General features: G+C 38.0%; 1 protein-coding gene and 1 non-coding gene across 2 annotated transcripts in view; one reads left to right on the top strand and one right to left on the bottom strand.

Annotated features, from left to right (window-relative positions):
* LOC137257598 (uncharacterized protein KIAA0513-like) overlaps nucleotides 1-24,125 on the top strand; it is a 65,447-nt gene that overhangs the window by 38,099 nt on the left and 3,223 nt on the right. The window contains exons 4-8 of the mRNA XM_067794916.1: nucleotides 1,364-1,408; nucleotides 5,001-5,145; nucleotides 15,728-15,863; nucleotides 23,671-23,739; nucleotides 23,995-24,089. Of these exons, the coding sequence (XP_067651017.1) occupies nucleotides 1,364-1,408; nucleotides 5,001-5,145; nucleotides 15,728-15,863; nucleotides 23,671-23,739; nucleotides 23,995-24,089 (490 nt within the window). The remainder of the gene's footprint in view (nucleotides 1-1,363; nucleotides 1,409-5,000; nucleotides 5,146-15,727; nucleotides 15,864-23,670; nucleotides 23,740-23,994; nucleotides 24,090-24,125) is intronic.
* Nucleotides 21,942-22,049, bottom strand: LOC137259090 (U6 spliceosomal RNA). Its single transcript, XR_010954696.1, has one exon. It is a non-coding gene; the product is annotated as a U6 spliceosomal RNA (small nuclear RNA).

Consider the following 24,125-nt stretch of genomic DNA (forward strand, 5'->3'; position numbering starts at 1 on the left):
TGCTCTGTGCATGCACACAGTGAGCTGAAAATTAATGTGAAACACAGGCAAACTGTAGCGTAGCGCAAATGAGGTTGTGCAGCATAGGGAATTATGACCAGTCTTCATATATGCAGGTGAAGCGAGCAAAGGACGGCAACGTACCTCTCATGCTACAGATTGAAAAGTATTTTCCATGTCAAAATAAAATATCGCCACCATCAAAGGTACACTCACATTTCCTCACTTTGTTGTGCTGTCAGATTTCCTACCCCATGTTTAATAATTACTTGAAATATGTTTTATTCAAAATTTTATATGCCACTCATAGTATTCAGATTGTTTTACACCTCCATTACCCCTGTCATTTTCCAGTTGAACGGAGTGATGAAGCAAGAATAAGTAGAAATGAAAAAGAAATACCATATTCCCTAATTTTATCATGAACCTGAAGGAGTTTATTTGTCGGATCTGTCATCACTATTGTTAGAATTTTTGTAACATTTATTCTATATAAAAACACCCCTTGCTTAATGTGCAAATGAAGCACTGAGGTAACTGCAAGTATTCCATATGGAATAATACCCTCCAGTTCCTTCACTCTGTTGAACCGGAAGGGGGAATGGAGGCGAAGAACGATCCGATATACCACGAGTTGCATTTAAAATGTTGAATAAAGAATATTTCATGTGAGTAATTGTTCAACATGGGGTTGAAAATGTGAGAGTACAACCAGGTGAAAAAATGGGTGTATATCTTTGATGGTGGCGATATTTTATTTTGACATGAAAAATATTTTTCGAATGAAGCGAGGAAACTACATTGCCAACCTTTGCTCGCTTCGCTCGCGTGTAAGAAGACTGGTCATTTTCTGTATGCTGCGCAACCTATTTGCACTGCAGTTTGCCTGTGTGTGAAACCACTGAGTTGTTGTCCTTACATCAGCATTATCAATACTGGTGGACCCTAAACATAATCACCAGATAGACTTTTGTTGTAATATACATTTTTCAACCAATCTCTTCATGGCCCACATTGATATGATATATACTGGTGGCACAGGATTTTTGCTTCAGAAGAATTAATACCAATATGAGCAGGAACAATGATCTTGTAGCAATCTGCCAGAGTAGTGATTAGCAGATATTGACATCAAGGACCTGAAATAGGAAGGTGACATTAGGACCTTGGTAATGACTTCATCCCACTATCAGCCAGCACTGTCTAGACCTTCTATATATGTCTGTCAATACCACACCAGAAAAAAATGGCTTTGATTATAATGGCATTGGAACCTGCTTAGCAGACGTCCTGTGGGAAGTTGTAAAGGGTGAGGGTGAACCTTGATTTGATTATGTTAATCAACTTTTTTCTTTTATTTCAGCATGCACCGGGGAGACTGTGGTTTGCAAGATATGTCAATTCACAGGTAGGCTTGTAACTCAGTTTAATGTGAACCCTGGGCACAATTCACCTATCACATGTGGATAGAGTGTGTTTTGAGTAGGGGTTTAATGATCAAACTATCGATCCATTGTGATTGCTGTTGGCCTGATGTCAATAGGCCCATTACATTAAAATATCAGTTGTAAACACCAGTCCAGTCCTGGACTATAAAGTCAATAAATGTATTGACATTAACCAATGCAAGTAATCCAGACTTCTGGGTAAATGCTTCATTCCATTGTTCAGATTGAAATATAACTTGTTTGTGGAGACAAAAACCACAATTTTGGATATAACAAACTCACATTACGTATACTGTAATTTGTGTATTGAGAGCAGTATTATTGGAGTGTCTCACCATTACATGTCTAGTGTGCAAAAACTTGACATGACCATAGATACTCTCCAGTTGTTAAAAATGCCTAAATTGCAGTTCAAATTCAATATGAGATCAGGGACATCTTTCGTGCTCTAATTTGCATAAAGCTCTGAATCTCACATCTCTTTAGAAACTTAATTATTTAGTCAACATTACCATCTTAAAAACCCACATTCTTGAATATTCATATAAGGGCAGTGAAAAGGATGCAAGCAATCTTTGTCACATCATATAGAAAATAAAGATTTCACTGCTGTGGTTATGATAAATGACAGGAATGTTCTTAGTCTACATTGTGTGATATCTTTCTTCACAGATCACTTCACAGATTTTCACAGCTGTTTTTCCCTTTTACACCAAAGGAGATTGGTTTCTGAGTATCATCAAGAATTGGTATTATTTTTTATGAGTATTTAATACCTATGCCCCGCTGCAAATTTAGAGCAAAGATGAGGATATGGTATTGGGTGCCATCCATCTGTACATACAAATTGGAATATCTTAATAGCCGTGGACTAGATTCTTCCATATTTGGTACCTTGGGTCATCACAGTGTGACAAAGGTCCCAGTCAGGTTTGGCAACCTTGATCTTCATATTGAGGTCACAAGGGGACATTTTACCTCAAAAACCATTCATTTGATTTTCTTCGTATTCAACACCTCTAGGGAAGGTGCAGGGCCTTCACTTAATTTTCGAGATCAGGACAACACTTTGAAGATTTCAGTTTGTTAGCTGCATGTTAAGCTTTCAGCAAGATATCCTAAGAACCATGCGCTGGATTTTCTTCATAGTCAACACCAAGCTTCATCTAGGGAGAGTATAGGCCCAGTTGATTTTGGTGATGTTTACATAATATTCAAGGTCATGGCTACATTTTAAAATTTCAGCATATTAAACTGCATGTAAAGATTGTCAGCAAGACATCTCAAGAATGGTTCACTGGATTCACTTCATAGATATTCAAGACATCTCTTGAATGTTTCTCAACAAGCGGTTTCTTTATTACTATTTATCTTGCACTATAACATTCTTGTCAAGTTCATAGTGAGCCTTGAAAATATATGTTTATGTAAACACCTACAGAGCAAGATATCAAGAGACGTTGACTCTTCAAGTTTTTCTTGACATTTAACTACATCTTAAACTATGACCTTCACTTTCATTACTTGTTAAGTTTGATTTGACAGTTTGTGGCAAGGAATTATGTCACCTTAGTGACAATACTTGTTTTAATTTAACATGAGATTGTTCACAACGTAATGTATAGATGTAGACTTAATCAGTGATTAATTTAGACAGCTTACGACAGCATTCTATGAAAATAGTTCTTCAAAATCTGCCACAGCAGACATGACAATGTTGATACACTATGCATTGAGCTGAGTGAGATTCCTCCCACTAAATGATGTCCACTGATGTGTGAGTGTGAGTGTGAGTGTGAGTGTCATATAGTAATAATTACAAAGTAACATGTACATTGTACTATTTGTGATACATATAGACTAACTGTCTCCCTGTGTAAGAAAATAATATCTTTTTCTATCTTCTTGTGATGGAAAATCATTTGGTTGTGGCAGGATCTTTGTCGTATGTGCCATGTTTTACTCACCAACTTCTATGTAAAGCAGTTAAGATTTTGTAAGATATTCATCTATATGTATCAGTATTTTATATCTATGTTCTGAAGAATATGAGACAATAACTCTCTCATGTCTCTAAACAGTTAGTATCAGTATTTTATATCTATTTTCTGAAGAATATTAGACAGTAATTCCCTGAAGACTGTGTTAGAGAAAGATAGCATGATAACCTTCTTCTACTCTTGAAGAACCTGACTGGTGGTGCCACAGACTGAAGGGATTGTCCAGTGATCAGTAGAGAAGACAAAAACTCCTTGAATCCTGTTCAGTGCACTGCCAAATTTGCTCAAGTTGAGGACTGAAGCAGTCCAGTACAACAGGCTGTGTAGATATGTGCCCTTTGTTGTACACCTCCCACTCCGGTCATGGGTTTGAGTTTCAGATCAGCTTGAACTGAGAGATTAGATCTTCAGCAGCATTCCATTCAACATGTTTTACCAGCATCAATTCTAACATCCACAGCAGACTGCTGTGATGCTGCATACTTGCCTACAGCATCATCCTCATTTTCTGGCAGAATTTCTGCTGTGTTATATGTTGAAATGTCAGAGGAAGAAATTGGTTATGATTGCTCTTAGTAATGCAGTATTTGTGATCAGATTGGATTGCCGAAAGGCTGTTGGCAAGCTTCAAGCCGTTACACCTGAATGAGGGGTAGTGAATATGTTCAGTGTGTCTAAGTCTGTGAGTGAGCCTGATACAGGTTTCTGCTGGTATGAAGTGTTAATGATGATACACATTATGGACCATACTAGTCCAGGACTAATTAGTCTGAAGCCATACTTTTCAGAGGTTGAACAATTGGAGATGGTCTGCATGTAACTAATCTGTATGCACGGTGAGCATGTGTTGTGCCATCCACAACGAATCCACTTTTCCAATCCAGATGCCAGTGGTGATTACAGTGTAGAAATGTCCCATCTCAATTCACTGTCTTATTAGTCTGCAATATCACACAGCAATATGACTACCTCCTGCAAGAGAGGAGTGGTTTTCTCTGGATTTCCTGAAATTAGTACACAATAGGGATGTTTCCCTCTCAGAAACAAGAGTGATGGCCAAGTGTGAGAAGAAAAGCAGTATTGGCCACATTACCAGTGACCAGGGGCTACATCTGTGTGGATGTCTGGTATACAGAGAATCTCACTTGAACGTCTTTTGATATCAAATTTATCACCCCGAGTTGATAACATTACAGATATCTAAGACACAAGAGTGAGATGCTGTTTATCATAAAAAATTCGCCTTCATTAGTTTTAATGAAAAATGTACGTCCCTGAACACTGTACTTTCATCAAGTTCAAGATGTCATAGCATTGTCAAGGCATTGTACAAAATTTGCTGTCAAAATGATATCTCCTGGAAGATATTGTTTGATCTCATACAAGCAATATGTTCTGTGGAGATAAAAACGAATCCATAAAAAAGCAAATTTAAAGTTGAGTGTGTTGGCAAACTGTTTCTGAAATGAATTGTTTGTAAAGAAACAAATATGTGAAGAATTTGTTCAACTTGTATGTTATCTATTTGTTCACATTTTGATCTGTATTTCAGAGAGTCCACAACAAAAAGGTTGATGAGCAGATATTTTTCCGGATGGTACAGTTCTTTGCAGTATGCCTGTTTGAGTGCAATGAAGCAGAAGACTTCTCTCCTGCAAAAACACTGATGAACATGTGCTTCACATTCTTTCATGAGAGTAAGTACACACTGATGAACATGTGCTTCACATTCTTTCATGAGAGTAAGTACACACTGATGAACATGTGCTTCACATTCTTTCATGAGAGTAAGTACACACTGATGAACATGTGCTTCACATTCTTTCATGAGAGTAAGTAGACACTGAGGAACATGTGCTTCACATTCTTTCATGAGAGTAAGTACACACTGATGAACATGTGCTTCACATTCTTTCATGAGAGTAAGTACACACTGATGAACATGTGCTTCACATTCTTTCATGAGAGTAAGTAGACACTGAGGAACATGTGCTTCATATTCTTTCATGAGAGTAAGTAGACACTGAGGAACATGTGCTTCACATTCTTTCATGAGAGTAAGTACACACTGATGAACATGTGCTTCATATTCTTTCATGAGAGTAAGTAGACACTGAGGAACATGTGCTTCACATTCTTTCATGAGAGTAAGTACAAGACACTGAGGAACATGTGCTTCACATTCTTTCATGAGAGTAAGTACACACTGATGAACATGTGCTTCACATTCTTTCATGAGAGTAAGTAGACACTGAGGAACATGTGCTTCACATTCTTTCATGAGAGTAAGTACAAGACACTGAGGAACATGTGCTTCACATTCTTTCATAATCACATTCTCAACACTACATTTGTTAAATTGATGGTTTATAGGTATGCAAGATTAATTTTTATAATATATATTTGCTGCGAATATAGACAGTAATAACTCCAAGCACTTAGTGTATGAACAGGAAATTTTCTTTGTATATACTAAATTTTAGAATATGAGCATTTTACTCTAAGCAGTCATATGACAATCATATTCAATTGTGTTTTGAATTATTTCAATTGAGTGTTTCCATAGTAACAAGATAATATTGTTACAGCTGACTAAGAATATATTCATGTACATAAGGTGTGACTGATTGTGGGAAATCAGTATAAACAATGGTTTGACCTACACACAGTGAGCATAAGAGTGTTATTGTGACATATACAGTCACACTGGCATTGGGAATCCGGGGCCAAGGGTTTCATAACATGTGTGAATGGTAAACATTACCTCTCTGTTTTCCTATTTAAAGGTGCTCATTTATTTGACTCCCCCAAGTTTTTCATTGTGATGTTGAAGATGATGAAAGTGTTGTACAGAATTAGGTTTACTGAAAGATTGAATCTATTCCAAGTCCTTTGTGCAGCAGAGCACCATAACAAGTGCCTTGCTGATCTGTGAGTCCATTACGTCCTCATTGTATGTGTCCCCCTGGAGTGGTGGATATCTTGTGGCTGTCACTGCTGACAGGTCCTCATGCTGTGTTGGCATTTCAGCTGATATAGAGGATGGATGTCAGCATGTTGCAGTAGGCAGACTTGGCAGCAGTATCACATTACCCAGGCTGATTTCACGTAGGAATTATCATGGCATTTGAGTTTTTGGGGATGCTTGATGATGGTTCGACCATTTGTCCTTACAGCACTGATCAAATTACTAGTCAAAAAGGCTTTGGACCAAGATAGCACATTAACAAATGTGTAAATTGTTACCGATGTCGACGTCATACATGTTCCTCCCTTCCTTTCTAAAGATATCAGGTGTGGATCAATAAAGTTGATAGGGGGGTTCCCTGTGAACTGCATTCCACTGTTAAAATTGAATATATGATGTATGCTGTAGATAGGGTACCATTTATCAACCTGCCTTGGAATCAGTTAAAACCAGCCTTTAAACATTTGAATGTCCATACAGATCAGTTACATATGGCAGGATTATGTATCATTGATACAATATCTTGCATATCTCCTCTACATAGTCAGGTCAGTGGTCAAGGTCATCTTCAAGGTCATGCCTGAAAAAACAAACTGAAGGTAATGATGCTGGTATATATAATGATTTCTGAGGACTTCTCAAAACTGCTGTCGCTAGGGCTGTGTCTTTTTTAACTACTACACAGAAAACAGATTAACAGTGTTAAGCAATAATTTTTGGCAGTCTGATCTTTTTTAAATCGAAAGAGAAATACCTTTCTGTCAGTGATTCTCCCTGCCCCAACCAATTTATATGCAGATATTTTTCTTTGCCCTCTTCAAATACATGGGACAGTTTGTCACAGTCGCCTTCACAAAATAAATGAGAAGTATCCAAGTAATGTTCAAATTCATGTCTTTGTATTTGATAAAGTTTGACTGTGTAATATTTCATGACCCCACCCATGGTCATGATAAATTTTGGTAACGCCTCCTCATTCACTGTTTCACTTATTCATGACCCTCCTCCCGTGTTCTCTTGAATCAGCATGAACAGAAATAATTAACACTGAATGAAATATAGGATATATACCCCTCTAGTCATCAGTCAGTGGATCACATCAGCCTAAAATTCCACACCAGTAAAATCAGCTTATAATCACATTGAAATGACAAATAGTGTGTTCACTACAAGCCTTGTTACTTGGAGCACATGAACATCAAGGGACTCCACTTCTTGCTGTGTTTTATCACTGGACAACATTTCAGCTGGGATATCTGTAATCAGAGATCAATAGTTGTTCCAGTATGTCTTCAAGAGCTAGTTTGTCTCTCCTGTAATTCTACCACCAGTGTCCCCCTGGTTTGTTTTCAATTTCCAGTAGTTCTTTGAAGATGTATGCATTGAACCTGATGGAATTTTGCTTTGTTGCTCATCTCAGTATGTTGACAATGGTATTGTACACAAGATAAGTTTGTCTAGAGAAGCAGCCCACCAAGGTCGCAGTATGTTAGCTTGACATGTTCTGTTTGCCACAATGTGAGTGCATCCTGGACCTACAATGGCACCTATCACACATACATGCAAAGGCAAGCCAAGTGTCACCTAAAATATGTATAGAATATTTTGTGCACATGAAGACAGGAAATTGCATTGGACATGATTTAAACATATTTTTTTATGAACACATTAGTCACAAGCTATAAATATCTTATCTTAAGACTTGTCTGTAGAACATAGAATACAAAACGTATGCAGAAGAAATGTATGCAGAAGAAATAAGAAAGGATTTTATTTGTATCACAAATTTTGACATAGGTGTTTTGGACAGGATAATTAATAGATATTGTTAATCTGTCCTTCTAATGGTCATTTCACACTATTTCAAATTGGCCTGGTTTCATAAGTTAAATTTGAACAGATTTTAATAGATTTTGTGAACTGTCAATAGGTAAGTGATGTCATATTTCAGGTTTGGGAAGTGGGAATTGTGTCATTGCAACTAAAGAAATAGTGAATAACATTTTCCACTGGCTAGCCACGTGAAGGACTGTCAGTAGAATTTGCCAGCATTTAGATGACAGGAGAGACTTAGGTGAGACAATTAGACACATTTATTGACTGAAGGTAAGGTAGAATATTGTTCATGGTGGAACTACATCAAGCATTTTTAAAACAGCTGACTGATGATGACGATGATAACATGAAAGGTTGGTAGTAAGAACAGACCATACCATGTTAATGCTGATTTTGAAGGTCATGTTAGGACCTTGTGTTATCTATGAGATGGTTCATATACAGTCAGTAAGGTGTCTGTATTTTGTACTATGGGCCTCAATTAATTCCACTATATAGTCCACTATTTTGCCTGCACTTAATAGTTTGAAACCAGGAATTTTCACTTAAACTATAGTTGTTAGTGTGAGTTTCAGGTTAGAAATTGCAAAGATATTTTGGTACAATATTATTTTTCACTGTATAAAATGCAGTCAACTTACATGTATATTTTTGTACATTTAGTGGATAAAAGTCTGTTTCATTAATATGAATCTTGCTATGTCTTGCCTCTTGAACTGCATACTGTTGGCAAGGTCAGGTTTTCAAGAAAAACAACAGAACATTGGCAGAATGAAGGGATTATAATTAACCATTAGCCTTTTATGAGACATCCTTAACAGTTTATTAGTGGACTTGCTTCCTTAATTATAGCATTGATGGTCACAGAGTTCATAATTACATCAGGCAGAATGCTGGATTTACTATTTGCAGAACTGTATTGATTCTGGTTTGTTACAATTATGGCCTTCCATTTCATGTCCCAGATTGAAAGTTTATCTAGGTCATTGTTTTATTTAGGTTATTAATAATTATGTTTAGAAATGTGTCATTTACAAATAGTCAAATATTATAAATAGTAAGAATAGTTTTTGCAGTATTCCTTGATACCAAACCTTGCTGAATATTTATTGTGTATAGTCTTAAGCAATGGCTCTAGTTTATGCCACAAGTCTATAGTAGCTGGAACACTCATTATTGATAATCTTATGGATAGGAATTACAGATGCCTCCATCCAAAGAGGAAATATCGACTAATGCAACTGCATGTTGAACAATTTAGTGGAAAGTGGGGCTAAAGAATTAATGCAGGTTTTCAATATTTAATAGTTGTAGTATCAAGTGATAACTTTCCCAGCCTCCAAATCAATATCAGGTGAAACACATCCTTCATACAGTGAAACCAGTTGAAGGAGGAGTGTTGTCAGTACAGATGATGCTTGACCGATTAGACAAGAAAGTACTCGTAACACCAGTGATATTGTCCAGACATTCACATGAAGCATAATCTCAAATATTTCAGAGGAAAATTATTATTTGTCGATTTATTTCTTGATTAGTTTCCAGTGTTCCAGATGAGATCTCTATTACCATAATGGGACATCATTTTGATGCATCATTAAGTTTGGAAACATGCCACACGTATGCCAGAAACATTTTGAAAACCTGCTGAAGCTTGAATACTGTAACCTTGATCAAGCCTCTTTGAGCAGGAGTTGCATGATACTCTTTGTAATCGTTTTAGGAAGGGAAATTCAATTGTAGCTCAAAGATGTAACCTGTAGGCACCAAAGGCAGGATTTGCAACAATATTGATCCACATAATAGGAACGTTGAAAGAAATTAAGGCAAAAAGTCTTGAAAATCCAAACACTGTTGAAGAGGATATCCTGACACAATACAATCAAACACCATTGTGTTGAAGTTGGGGGAAAGTACATAAGCATGATCAGTTGCCTGATGTTCTACACAACGGAAAAATAACCTGACATACATCTGCTAACATGAAGAATGAGAGCATGAAACACAAAAGAGATAGTGAAATATGTGATCAACATTACTTTCATTGTTGATCATAAATGGTGTTTGCATCATCAACACTACCAAACACATTTTCTTAATACAGGAGAGACTGAGGAAAGAAGAAAAGCCTCTTTGATCATTGCAATTGTTTTAATCTGTGTTTGCAATGAGGTACCCTTGGTCTTCAGCATTAAATGATTTAGTTTCAGGTCCCTGCTCAACTGCCATCACTGCCTCATACTATGTCTCAATTGATTTTACTCTTAATTTATGTATTTTGCATGTAGGAACATTTGATCTAGTCATCTCACAGGTAGAATCAGGCTTTTGACAGGATGGCTCAGTCCTGCAGCTTACCATGTTGTTGGTGTCTGTCTGGCATTGTATAAACACAGTGAAACAAGAACACCTGGTGTTCATCACACAACCTGTGAAATACTTGTCAGTTGAATATTTCTATGAAGTTACTAACCAGACAATAGTCCTTTAACATGCTCAACTAAATGCCCTGGAGATTTCCGTCTTGTGAAGCCTTGCAATGGTTAATGTTATTACTGGGTGTTGAGTTGTGTGGGCATTAGTTTATCACAGAAAATATTTGTTGGAAGTATGTGTTTTAGACTTGAAATTAGCTTCGACACTTGAGACACCACACGCCTCAGGGTATGATGATGAAGAAAATCTGAGAGAACTGTTTGGCATATGGAAGTTCAAAACAAATACAGGAAGCCTGTCTTGTGCTTAGAGTATATTGTACATTGTGTCGCCTCATTAGTCATTGTGTTTTCATTACAGACAGACTCAGTCACCTGTTATCATTGGATAAATCATAGTCAACAAACAGAGGTCAGTGGTTTTTGGTCCACTGAATGGTGGCAAGCTGTGATGGTTTCATCAGCGCATGGTCAGCTGCTGTCAATCAGCTGTGGTCATTGGCTAACCCTGGGTGGTCATCCACTGTAATGGTTTAATCAGTGGTCGTCAACGAACACTGGTTCCTGATCATATCAGGAGTAAATAGCATTATAATATGAGGAGAGGTTTCTTAATGTCATGTGGGCTGCTGATGTTGCTTTTTGCACCAGCGAAAAAGATAACCTGATGATTATGTCGCTGCTGTAGTTGACTGCTGGTAGATATCTCCAGAAGCACTGGCGACATGTTGCTTGTTAATTTGATGAAAAAGTCTGCTTTCAGAACAGAGATGTTACTGATATGATATATAGAGATGTTGGCGATACACTGATCGTGGAGGTACAGAGGAAGGAATGGTAATGATTAGGTAACAGGAGGATTGTATGTAATGAGCAGCCGGTAAAAAACAAGGAAATAATGAAGGATATTTGTGGGCATTGGCCCGAAATCTGGATATATAAGGAATCTCACATGAGTGTCTTTTGATATCAAATATACCAGCATAAAAGACTTGATAACTTTACAAATATCAGCGAAAGATGACACCATTGACACCAGGTTTTTACCAACAAATTACTCCTTTGATGTAGCAGCAGTGGTTCTTGGTTGGCATGTATTAAATTTAACATCACGAGATAGTCAACATCTGTGAAATAGTGCTTGTCTGTTTTGATGGTGGTGTCCTGCTTCCCTGTATGTATTCATTGGTTTGAAAGTGTAAGTTTGGTCTATGAAAGATAAAAAGTAGTACCCAAGAAAAGCTAGCTAATGAAGGGTTTTGTGAATATTCCACTTGTTAGGAAGAGATTGAAGCTTTGACAGTGCCTAGACAGGTTGGAAAAGTTTACAGGTGTCCACAACAGAGACGGCAATGAGTGAGTGAGTGAGTGAATTTAGTTTTATCCCAGTGTTAGCCATATTTCAGCAATATCACCAGAAATTGGTACACCAGAAATGGGGTTGACACGTTGCACCTATGTGGGGAATTGAACCCAGGTCTTTGGCGTGATTGAGCATATATGCTTTAACCATAGGCTGCCCCACCACTCCGAGAGCAATGAAGAGCTGCTAGTGAGAAAAAACAGAAAGCAAATGGGGTCCTGTGTGACTAAGAATAAATGGCCTGCTGTCAAATATTCGTGTATCAAAGAAAATATGTTCAAAATATCAGAGCAGTATATGTGTCTGGCGCAATACTGGACAGTTTAATTATACATGGGAGGTTACCAAATGGACCCAAATTGGCGACTTGTCAGTTTGATGACCACGGCATCCATCATATGCCACATCAGCATCAATGTATGTATGCATGCAGTCAGCTCCACTCATGGGGTAGGATAGACAAGATTATTTGGATGTTCTAACTGCACTCCCTCTTCATTATAACACATGAAAATACTGTGGGATGCTGGCAACACGTTTATGAGTGAATTTAGTTTTGTGCTGCACCCAGCAGTATTCCAGCTATATGGTGTGGTCTGTTAATATCTAGTCAGGACCAGACAATCCAGTGATCGACAGTGATTTTAATTTTATGCACATGGGCTATGAATACATGTCAGTCCAGATCCCAATAGTTGCCCCCTTACGACAAGCATGGGTTACTGAAGATCAATTCTAACCCATGTCTTCACAGGTCTGCACTTCTGTGTCAACATGAAGAGTGAAGTGTTTGATATTAAGTTAAGATGAATAAGATCATGAGATAACATAATAGTATATTATCCTGAAGGAAATTTTGGTCACATTGTAAAACACATGAGACAAAACAAAACAAGATGTCACATTTCATTGAGCACTGAGATAGTAAACAAATAAACAGATAAGAGCACTAAATCAGATGAGAAGTAGGGTATAATGACGTGACATGATGAGGTGAAAAAGCAGTGATGTAAAATGGTATACATGATAAATATAAATACACAGTATTAACTGTTGTTACATTAGTGAATACCGACTGGTACAAAAGAGAGATAGAACCTGTTTGTTTAATGTTTTCAAGAGGTTCTGAGAATTTTGACTGATTTAACATAAGCATAGACAATTACCACATACCTGTACTCAAGAATTTTTTTAAACTGTTTCATACTGGCTATGGACTGCATGAATTAACCTTGAATATATGCCCAAACTCGATGAAACTAAATGGTTGCATACGTATATAGAGTCATAAATCAGACTGGAATATTTTTATGCCATTATTTTATCTCCATAAAAACTGAAGCAGACCACACTTGTGCAGTAAGTTTGTTGAAGGAGGCAGCAGCATCAATAGCTGCCAGTATTGTCATCATGTTCCATCAGTCATACATGGCCAGGAACTGGTAGATTGAAGGAAGCCATGTGCACACACTAAAGCTTCAAAACTCAATTAACATTGTATCAGCAAGCAGAGGAAGACGCCTCAACATGATATGTTATATGGAATACAATAGTGTCAGTCCCTGGCCCTCCTCCCACTCAACCTGTATCATCAGGTGCATACAGTGATACCACAACTCTCCAGAAAACTGCAGCTGTTCCTCCTCTAACTCTCCAGAAAACTACAGCTGTTCCTCCTCTAACTCTCCAGTAAACTACAGCTGTTCCTCCTCTAACTCTCCAGAAAACTGCAGCTGTTCCTCCTCTAACTCTCCAGTAAACTGCAGGTGTTCCTCCTCTAACTCTCCAGTAAACTGCAGCTGTTCCTCCTCTAACTCTCCAGTAAACTACAGCTGTTCCTCCTCTAACTCTCCAGTAAACTACAGCTGTTCCTTCTCTAACTCTCCAGTAAGCTACAGCTGTTCCTCCTCTAACTCTCCATCACGTCATCTTAGCCATGTTCTTGGAATACATTCTGTCATGTAAAATCTTTTCTGTTACCTGCACTTAAAAATCCTCACAATGTAGTACTTTACCTCAATATCATCCTAATTTGTTTCTTCTCTCTAAAATTCTCCAAAAACAATTGTGACCTATAATTTTCTTACAATGCATTTTATATGCTGTTTGTCCAGTAACTCTCTTGGTTGTCCATATGTCTTCCCATAGTGCAATTCGCGGCCTTATTTCCCCATGATGTAGCATTAGTACATGCAACATCTTTTAAGTAACTTGCCCAACACTCTGAAATGCTTTTTGCAAGAGTTGCTTTAGGAAATCATATATTTCCCTGATGACAAGGACTGCAGTCAAATTTAAGAATCTTTTCAGCATGTTAGAGTTGTTGCTAAATATTTCTTTTAATGCTTACAAAATCAATTAACTGAAGTAATCCTCTTATAAAGTACAAAAACAATCTATTTCCAACTTCCCGGAATAATGCACATATTGGTGCCTCTGGAAATCCTGACTTCCATTCACTATGCACTGTTTGGTTTCAGTCTTAATACTTACATAGCTGTTGCATGACAGATCATACATGTCAGAACAAAGAGAGCATCCCTCCCCTGAGGAAACTTCAGATAGTACCTTGTTGTCTGAAGATCAGTCCCTGCCATACCACTCTTTTTATATGTTACCAAAGCCTCCTTCTTTTCGTTGTTCTTGTAAGGTTTCTGAAATTGTTTGAGTCTGATCATGGATGGTTTCTTGCTCATTGCACATGTTTGCAGTCACTGTTATGTACCTGATTCTTGGTCATGTGACCCAGTGCTGTAGCTTGTTACATGTTTGCAGTCACTGTTGCTATCTGGTTCTAGATCAGTGTGACCCAGTGCTATAGCTTGTTGCACATCTTTGAAGTCACTGTTACATTTCAGATTGTAGGTCAGTGTGACCCAGTGCTATAGCTTGTTGCACATGTTGCAATCACTGTTACTTATCTGGACCTAGATTTTTGAAGCTCTCTTAGTGCTAAGATTGTCATAAGATAATGTATGGGACTTTCAACTGTCTTAGCACTAAAAGAGCTTTGAAAATCTAGGCTCTGATTCTAGGTCACTGTGACCCAGTGCTATATCTTGTTGCACATGTTTGCAGTCACGGTTTACTTTTCTGATTGTAGATCACTGTGACCCTGTGGTCTGGCTTGTTGCTTGTTGCACATATTTGCAATTACTGTTACCTAGCTGATTAGAGATGACAGTGCTCCAGTGATATGGCTTGTTAAACATTTGCAGTCAATAATTTATGTAATAGAGGTATAAAAGAATATTCACTCATAACAAGTGCTGCTTCGTTGAATCAGATCTTTAGAAGCAGTCAGAGTTTCATTCAAAGCAGTCAAGTATCATAGGTCATTGAGTTATTTGGTCAGTTGTTCTGTTTGTGACAAAGAGATGTTCCCTGACTCAGCAGCTGGTGAAAGATTCAGGTGTAAGAGGACAGAGTAATACAGGCACCTTTAGGCCATGTACAAACAGCAGTCGATGGAATCACAGAACAGGCTGGATATTATAAGCTGATACAAGAGATACTTCCCAAACTGTCTTGATGATGATGATGATGATGATGATGATGATGATGATGATGATGATGACGACGACGATGATGACGATGACGATGACGACGACGACGACGATGATGATGATGATGACGATGACGATGATGATGATGATGATGATGATGTTTGTTTCCAGCTGGACAGCAGCTAAGCAAGTCGTTCCTGTACAGCTACCTGCGTGATCAGCCCATATGGCAGTCTCTGCGCTTCTGGAATGCTGCATTCTTTGATGCTGTGCAGTGTGAGAGATCACGGAGACCCATGCCAACAATGTAAGTGGTTGTGTATCCTCACATTATAGAGGTAACATGTTAAGAACAGACTTTTGTCAAACTTACTCGGACCAAAATGGCATTGAATTACTACCGAAGTGATAACTGGCACTTGTACTATTCTGAGTTTAGGACAAGTAATCTGAGGTGATGCAATTCATTCATGTTGGAGTGATATGTGTGTGTAATATATGCAATGCCAAACAGATCGACCAAGTTCAGTTACATTAAATAATGAGTACAGAACAGCCCTGCAAGAAAAGAAACTACAAACTTGAATTATAAAGAAATGAAGTCTTTTACAGTTTTTCTGCTTGATGACAGGCCAAAGTTAAGCCAGAGCTATTTGCAAGTATTTAATTTCCCATCAAACTGATATGCACTGACTGTACTGAGTCAAGGAGAAACTGGTCATCTAATGTAAGATGCAAGATGGTTTGAATCAATAGAAGTTGAATAAATACACATTTCCTAACCACTCCAACCAGCATTGTTATGTTGGAGACCTCCAGCTGGGCCCAGTCTGGGTTTTACTTGGCAACTGTCTCATTCAGCAGCATTAAGTCATTGTTGCTGTCTTTGTCCTCCCATGTCCAATTCAGCTGGTATTGACTTACCTGAATACACCAGATCTTCCTCTTTTCTCTTTGCATGAGAAAAATACAAGAGACTTTATTTTCTCCTATTAGGCAGGAAACAGATCATCACCCAACCAAAGCACTGAATTTCGTTTCTTGAACAGAGAGTTCATTAGGTAGAGAAGATAATTACATCTCATTTATGAAATTGGCGCCATAGCTCAGTGAAATAATTCTTCAACATGAATGGTTATATGAAATGAAGCTTTAATGTGATATCACCCACAAATGTGATTGCTTCTTTTGTGTATTATCTTGAATTATTCAAGTTATGTGGCAAACAAAGGTTACTGGAAGCCTGAGAGCCTTTTTATGACTTGTTGAAAATATAAAGAAATGTTGTTTAACAATTTCACTTCACATATTGTTAAGTCATTATTGACTGGTGAACACATTAATCTGGTTTTGACTGGAATCTTTGTGTTTTTGAGTAAAACCATACACAATGCATTTATTTAGTAATGTGTTGGAATTGTATGTGGAATATATGGAAAGTGTTATCTCAGTTACATCACCACCATTTTGATCTGTAAAATATAACAACTGTACACAACTGATTCAAAAGCATTATTATTATATCTCAGGAGAAAATGTCTTGTGTGGGCTACACTTGCTCATTTCAAATCAAATGTTAATACTAGCTTTCTGTCTAAAAATGTATGAGAACTTATTTTTATCCAAAATAATTTCCCCAGGAGTGAATGAAGTGTTATGAATCAATATATTTGAGTGCATATTTCCATGTTAGACTCCTTTAAAATAATCAGCCCTATCAAATGCTGTTTCCTTTACCCCCCCCCCCCCCCCCCTTCAGTTTGTCCTCAATCAATGTCTCTGCTTTATTGGTCCTTCCAGTGTAGTCATGGTTTAATATGGAATCATTTTCCTTGCACATCCACTCACATCAACTTCTTTAAGCTACATTAAGATTCAGAAATCAGAAGGAAAACTAAACAGTGCCTACCAAGATATTTTTCATGATGCAGACAAATTATATATTAATGACAATATTCATGTACAAACTGCTTCAGACATTTTTATATGAATGAAACATCCATTATTCAAATGGACTTTTTGGGACTTCTGTAGAAAATTCTCTGATGATAAATAATGTTTACAGAGAAACAGACAAGCATCAGGACTATTGTATTCAAATCAGCCAACAGAGCACATTTTGAGAACAAGAGTCTTGCAACTAAACTCTCCTGAAGAAGTAGGGAAGCATATCAATACATTCGGTTTTCTGGACAAAGATCACACAGCCTTGTCTTCCAGAGATCCCCAAACAAGACTAAAATGTGGCACATGAACAATGCAATTCTTCTGTGCACCTAGGTAGGGTATAATTCTTCATTTTGAACCTTTGATGAGAGGTCATCAGATTTCTCTAGACCATGGGTGTTGGTGTTTATCAACAGGAACACATCAGCTTTCTACTTTGACATACTTGTTTTCAATATAAGCTCTCTTCATAATGAGTGCCTAAAGGCTATTGAAATCTTTCCCAGTAGCAGAACATTGTGCTCAATGTCGCAATCTGTGATTTGCAGACTTTGTAACATGGTTCTGCAGACACAATATGTTAAATATCTGCCACAAAGAGGATGGACCACAACATAAGTCCAGGATCAATAATCAGAAACCAGGCTTTATCAAATGAAAACCTGATATTTGAATAGCTCTTCATTTTCTGCACAATTTGAACATTTTTGACATAGAAAGTTGGGAGTTGCCTTTGGTTTTGGGTGAAGTTTGACTTTCTTGACAATTGTGGCCAAATCTGGAAACATATCAAGGAAAGAGATGTGAGTGTCAACATAAGGTCCCACGGCATATATGGAGTCAGGTAGTAATGAGCTGGACTGCTGGTGCATGTTGTCATGTTGGCCCAATGTCTGAGTCAATGCCTGCCATACTGGTCTACATTATGTCTTCCAATACAAGGTAATACTTCTTGTGCCCACCATGCATGCATCATGATATATTACTGCCATCGACTAACATCACTAGATACCCGTGAAGGACCGGGGTAGAATAGGCCTTTAGCAACCCATGCTTGCCATAAGGTGACTATACTTGTCGTAAGAGGCGACTGAAAAGATCAGGTGGTCTGCCTCGCTGACTTGGTTGACACATGTCATTGGTTCCCAGTTGCGCAGATTGATGCTCACACTGTTGGATTGTGTGGTCCAGACTCGATTATTTACAGACCGCTGCCATATAGCTGGAATATTGCTGAGTGCGACATAAAACTTAACTCACTCTCTAACATCACTAAAATGTAATGGCCAGTCACAGGTTCTGACCTTTTTGGCCGATAAACCATGGATGGATTATAAGCAGCAACAAAGACCACCTTTTATGGTAGCTCAACTGAATCAGACTCTCCAAGATGAGTGGACCAAACTGCATCAAATTGTCATTGGTAGATTGATTGGAACTATGCCATATAAACAAATGTTTTACCATTTGATATTGTTAACTCAAACACACTTCTAACACAATGATGAATTCAGTGAACTAGTCCTCCGCAAATGACCAAATGCAGTATACGTACTCATGATGGTTGATTGATTTCAGTGAAATAGTCTATCATTATTTGCAGAATTGAATATACAGTGCCATTTAGAAAGTGGCCAAATGTAACTTGATATATTTTGGGATTATGCTTTCTCAATAAAGTACATATTCTAGTACTTTTGGTTGGTTGAGACTACCATCCGGCACATGATCACAAGCACAGACAGTGAGCCATCTAGCCCACTCAGCCAGCACATCTTTCATGTGTATACTCATCATGGATGACTGAATTCAATGTACTCATCCATCATGGTTGATCTAATTCAGTGTACTCATCCATCATGGTTGATCTAATTCAGTGTACTCATCCATCATGGTTGATCTAGTTCAGTGTACTCATCCATCATGGTTGATCTAATTCAGTGTACTCGTCCATCATGGTTGATCTAATTCAGTGTACTCGTCCATCATGGTTGATCTAATTCAGTGTACTCGTCCATCATGGTTGATCTAATTCAGTGTACTCGTCCATCATGGTTGATCTAATTCAGTGTACTCGTCCATCATGGTTGATCTAATTCAGTGTACTCGTCCATCATGGTTGATCTAATTCAGTGTACTCGTCCATCATGGTTGATCTAATTCAGTGTACTCGTCCATCATGGTTGATCTAATTCAGTGTACTCATCCATCATGGTTGATCTAATTCAGTGTACTCATCCATCATGGTTGATCTAATTCAGTGTACTCATCCATCATGGTTGATCTAATTCAGTGTACTCGTCCATCATGTTTGATCTAATTCAGTGTACTCATCCATCATGATTGACTGAACTCAGTGCACTCGTCCATCATGGTTGATCTAATTCAGTGTACTCATCCATCATGGTTGATCTAATTCAGTGTACTCATCCATCATGGTTGATCTAATTCAGTGTACTCGTCCATCATGTTTGATCTAATTCAGTGTACTCATCCATCATGATTGACTGAACTCAGTGCACTGATCCATCATGATTGAGTGAAATGATTGTACTAATCCATCATGGTTGAGTGAAATGATTGTACTAATCCATCATGATTGAGTGAAATGATTGTACTAATCCATCATGGTTGAGTGAAATGATTGTACTAATCTATCATGATTGACTGAACTCAGTGCACTGATCCATCATGGTTGAGTGAAATGATTGTACTAATCCATCATGGTTGAGTGAAATGATTGTACTAATCCATCATGGTTGAGTGAAATGATTGTACTAATCCATCATGATTGAGTGAAATGATTGTACTAATCCATCATGGTTGAGTGAAATGATTGTACTAATCTATCATGATTGACTGAACTCAGTGCACTGATCCATCATGGTTGAGTGAAATGATTGTACTAATCCATCATGGTTGAGTGAAATGATTGTACTAATCCATCATGGTTGAGTGAAATGATTGTACTAATCCATCATGGTTGAGTGAAATGATTGTACTAATCCATCATGGTTGAGTGAAATGATTGTACTAATCCATCATGGTTGACTTAATTCAATCAATGTTTGCTACTTCATACATCTCCATGGACGCTGCAGCTCCATGACATCAGGCAGTGTACATGAGGGCCATCCTGCTCCTGGATTTAGCTAGTTGTGTAGGGGAAAGACTTCTCATTCCAAAGGAGCCATTAGCCACACAAAGATGCTGGCAGTTCTCCATGTCTAGATGGCCACAGACAACTACATACAGACAGACAGATACGTATAGATCATTAAATAAGATAGTCAGGAGAGGCTTTATTACAAGATTCTCTCAATTTTCCAAAGCATTGTTAGAAATCTTGTTATGATACTTCAAGGAATTCATTGATTACTAAAGAGACACAGTCTAGACAGACAGTTGAGTTGGTCAAGTAATGTGGAATCACATCATACCACAATGGTGGTGACATCCAAGTCTAGTAGCCTCCACTGTCATCAAGCTCTTCTGTTCACCATTCTTTAGTCACTTTCACTCTGCACGCACCGAAACATTGAGCCAAAGTTGTAGGTCTGTCTCAGTCATGAATAATGATATATCCTGCAGCTATAACAACACTTACTGCAGAAGTAAAGCAATGTAATGTGCATAGTGTTGACCAACTTATCCAGTGGTTGACATCATGAGCGTTGGTCTATGCAGCTGACATCACTAGTTGTCATTACTCATTTGCTGGGTAGCCAGTCTTTGACTGAAAGACAGAGATGACTTTTTGGTTACATTGTAGTAAACTGTACATTGTCTTGTGCATTCATCCACTACTGTTTGTTTGTTTTTTAACACCACACTCAGCAATATTTCAGCTATATGACAGTGATCAGTAAATAATTAAGTCCTGACCAGACAAACCAGCGATCAACAATAGGAGAATTGTTCAACCACGTCAGCAAATGTGACCACCCAATCATGGTAGTTACCTATTACAGCAAGCAGGGGTTGCTGAAGACCGATTCTAACTTAGAGCTTCACCGCTGTTGGAATGATGAACTCAACTCCTTAAGATCTAACTGGAAAAACCACTGTCTTTTACAAAAGACGTCCATCGAAATCATTCTAGATATCAGACATGGCAACTCAATCTCATTTATGACTGATGTAGTCTGACATCAGACAGATATACAGAATTTATTCAAATTTTAATACATAGGATTTTGGGTATAGATTTATGTATGCATCGTAGCAATTACATTGAAAAATATTAATAATGCAAAGTTAATTGTGTAGTTTTAAGTTGTGAGATTTTTTCTTATTTGTTTAATAGTGTTTATGTTTTGTGTAGACATCAGGTTTATGAACTTGTTGAGAGTCAGTGGATAGAAGTTGTTGTCAGGGAAGCAGAATTTGTCATTCTTGGCTATACTTGTCACAAACTGTCATTTCATATTTATTCTTACAAATTGGGGAACACTTCACGAATTTGCATGTCATTCTTTTTAAGGGCCATGCTAATGTTCTCTGTATGATTCCAGTTTTAGTATATGGATTGCGTTAACAATAATCAGACATCACACTTTGTATTTTATGCCTGATATCAAGAGTCAGACGTCTGTCTTTTATAACCCATATCAATAGAGCTGATGTGACATTATATCAGTCAGTGTGTGATTATATACTGGCGAGCAGTGACAGACACTGATCTATGGGACACACAATCAGAATCGGATTCTTACTGCAATCGGATTTAATGTGCTCTTTCAAAGCTTCCCTTTGTCATTTTGATCTCAGATGTGTGTGGGTAGAGAAAGGTAATATCGTTGAGTGCTACCTTCCTCTCTCATCTCTGCGTCATGATTTGCCAGGGTTCAAGTGTACTGATCCAGTAGCTGGTCATTGTGGAGGTGCTGGTTGGTCTCACATCAATACTGCACATATAGCCTTGTAGTCTAGAGCTGAAAACAGACTGCAGTCAGTCGTGAAAATAATAATAAACCAACCCTCTCTATTTCCACAAGGAGTACAATGCCGTCTCTCCAGTCCATGAAGAAACACTGCTGGTTGCAGTTAGTTTCAGTGTGCATGTCACTCTGCTTCCGTTAGTTAAAGTTATCAGAGATACAGCAGCAACTACTGTTCCACCATAGGACCCACAATGTGGTGATGTCACCCACAATGGTGATACAGTGCTCCCAATTCAAAGCAGCCAAGTTTGGTTTACTTTTATTTTTTTTTTGTGAACATTACCAGTTATACAATGTCAGTACGTAAATATTCGAATTGGACTAGATGATGAAGTGATTGACATCATGATCCATGCAATTGGGGTACAAGGACATGTATCAACCAAATCAGAAGGCTGACCACCCGATTCAAAGAGCTTTTATGTCAGTTCCTTTTCACAGTCAGATTGGAAGCTAAAGGCAGATGCCTCTGTTATGTGCTGTCACAGGTGTCATATTCTTTTAACTAAAGTATGAAATAGAACTGATTCTTTGACAAAGTTCAAGAAAAATTCAATAGATTATTAACCCCAATTTTGACAATTCTCATAGGTGCCTAAGGACCGACCATCTTTAGAAATAAGCACATTAGGGCCTGCAATTCCTGCGAGGTGCTACTTCTGGCACTAAGCTGGTTCCTGGATCCCTTTATGCACTCCAACTTGCTATATGCAAGACTCGGCCCAGCTTACTTCCAGTACCAGATGTTGTTGACAAGCATATACTCAAGAACCAGTTCCGTATAGCGCGACTATCCATAGTTGGTTCATCTGGGGATTGTTAGACCGGAAATTTGTTATTCCTGCAAGGATTGTCAGTTCCTTACAGTCAACTCACAGCCATGAGACCATTCAAAAAGTCTGAAACGTTGTTTGTCAGGTGCTAAGGTCTTGCGAAAGTCCTGTGACATACTTATGGACCCTATATACCAGTAAAACAAATGGTAGAACAACTTGATTATTAGTGTCTGTTTCAAGGCCTAATTGGTCCTGTGTATGACATGGATCTGAGAATTATGTTTGCTGTGTTTCAGACAGAATTGGATCAGAGAACTGTATTTGCTGTGTTTCAGAGAGATGGATCTGAGAATTGTATTTGCTGTGTTTCAAAGAGATGGATCTGAGGATTGTATTTGCTGTGTTTCAGAGAGAGATGGATCTGAGAATTATATTTGCTGTGTTTCAGAGAGGCACCAAAAGATGCTAGAACTGATGACCGACATTTTCAAGAAAATATCACATTTGGACAACTTGGGTAAATGTTCCATCTTGCATTACTTCTTTCATGAGTGATCTTGGAAACAATAGCTGCAGGGTACCTGCTATCATCTTCACGCTATGCTGGAGAAGTAGGGAAAAGTCCATGTCAAGTCCATGTCACAGCATGTGCAGATAATGATGTAACTGCAATTCAAACCAGGATTTGTGCTGGTATATTGTGAATATGTCTTTATGAAGACTGAGTATTTGTATGATTGCATTAATTTCTGAGTTGACAATAATGTTGCAGAACATTCACCTGCAACATGAGAGCTTTTGGACTCAGCAAAGATTTATGCCTGGAGTTTGTTCGGAAACAGTCTATAATAGCTAATCTCCGAGAAGGTAAGTGTATAATCAGGTTGCAAGCACACTCAATAG

This window comes from Haliotis asinina, chromosome 12 (genome assembly GCF_037392515.1).
Source record: "Haliotis asinina isolate JCU_RB_2024 chromosome 12, JCU_Hal_asi_v2, whole genome shotgun sequence".
Classification (NCBI taxonomy): Eukaryota; Metazoa; Mollusca; class Gastropoda; order Lepetellida; family Haliotidae; genus Haliotis; species Haliotis asinina.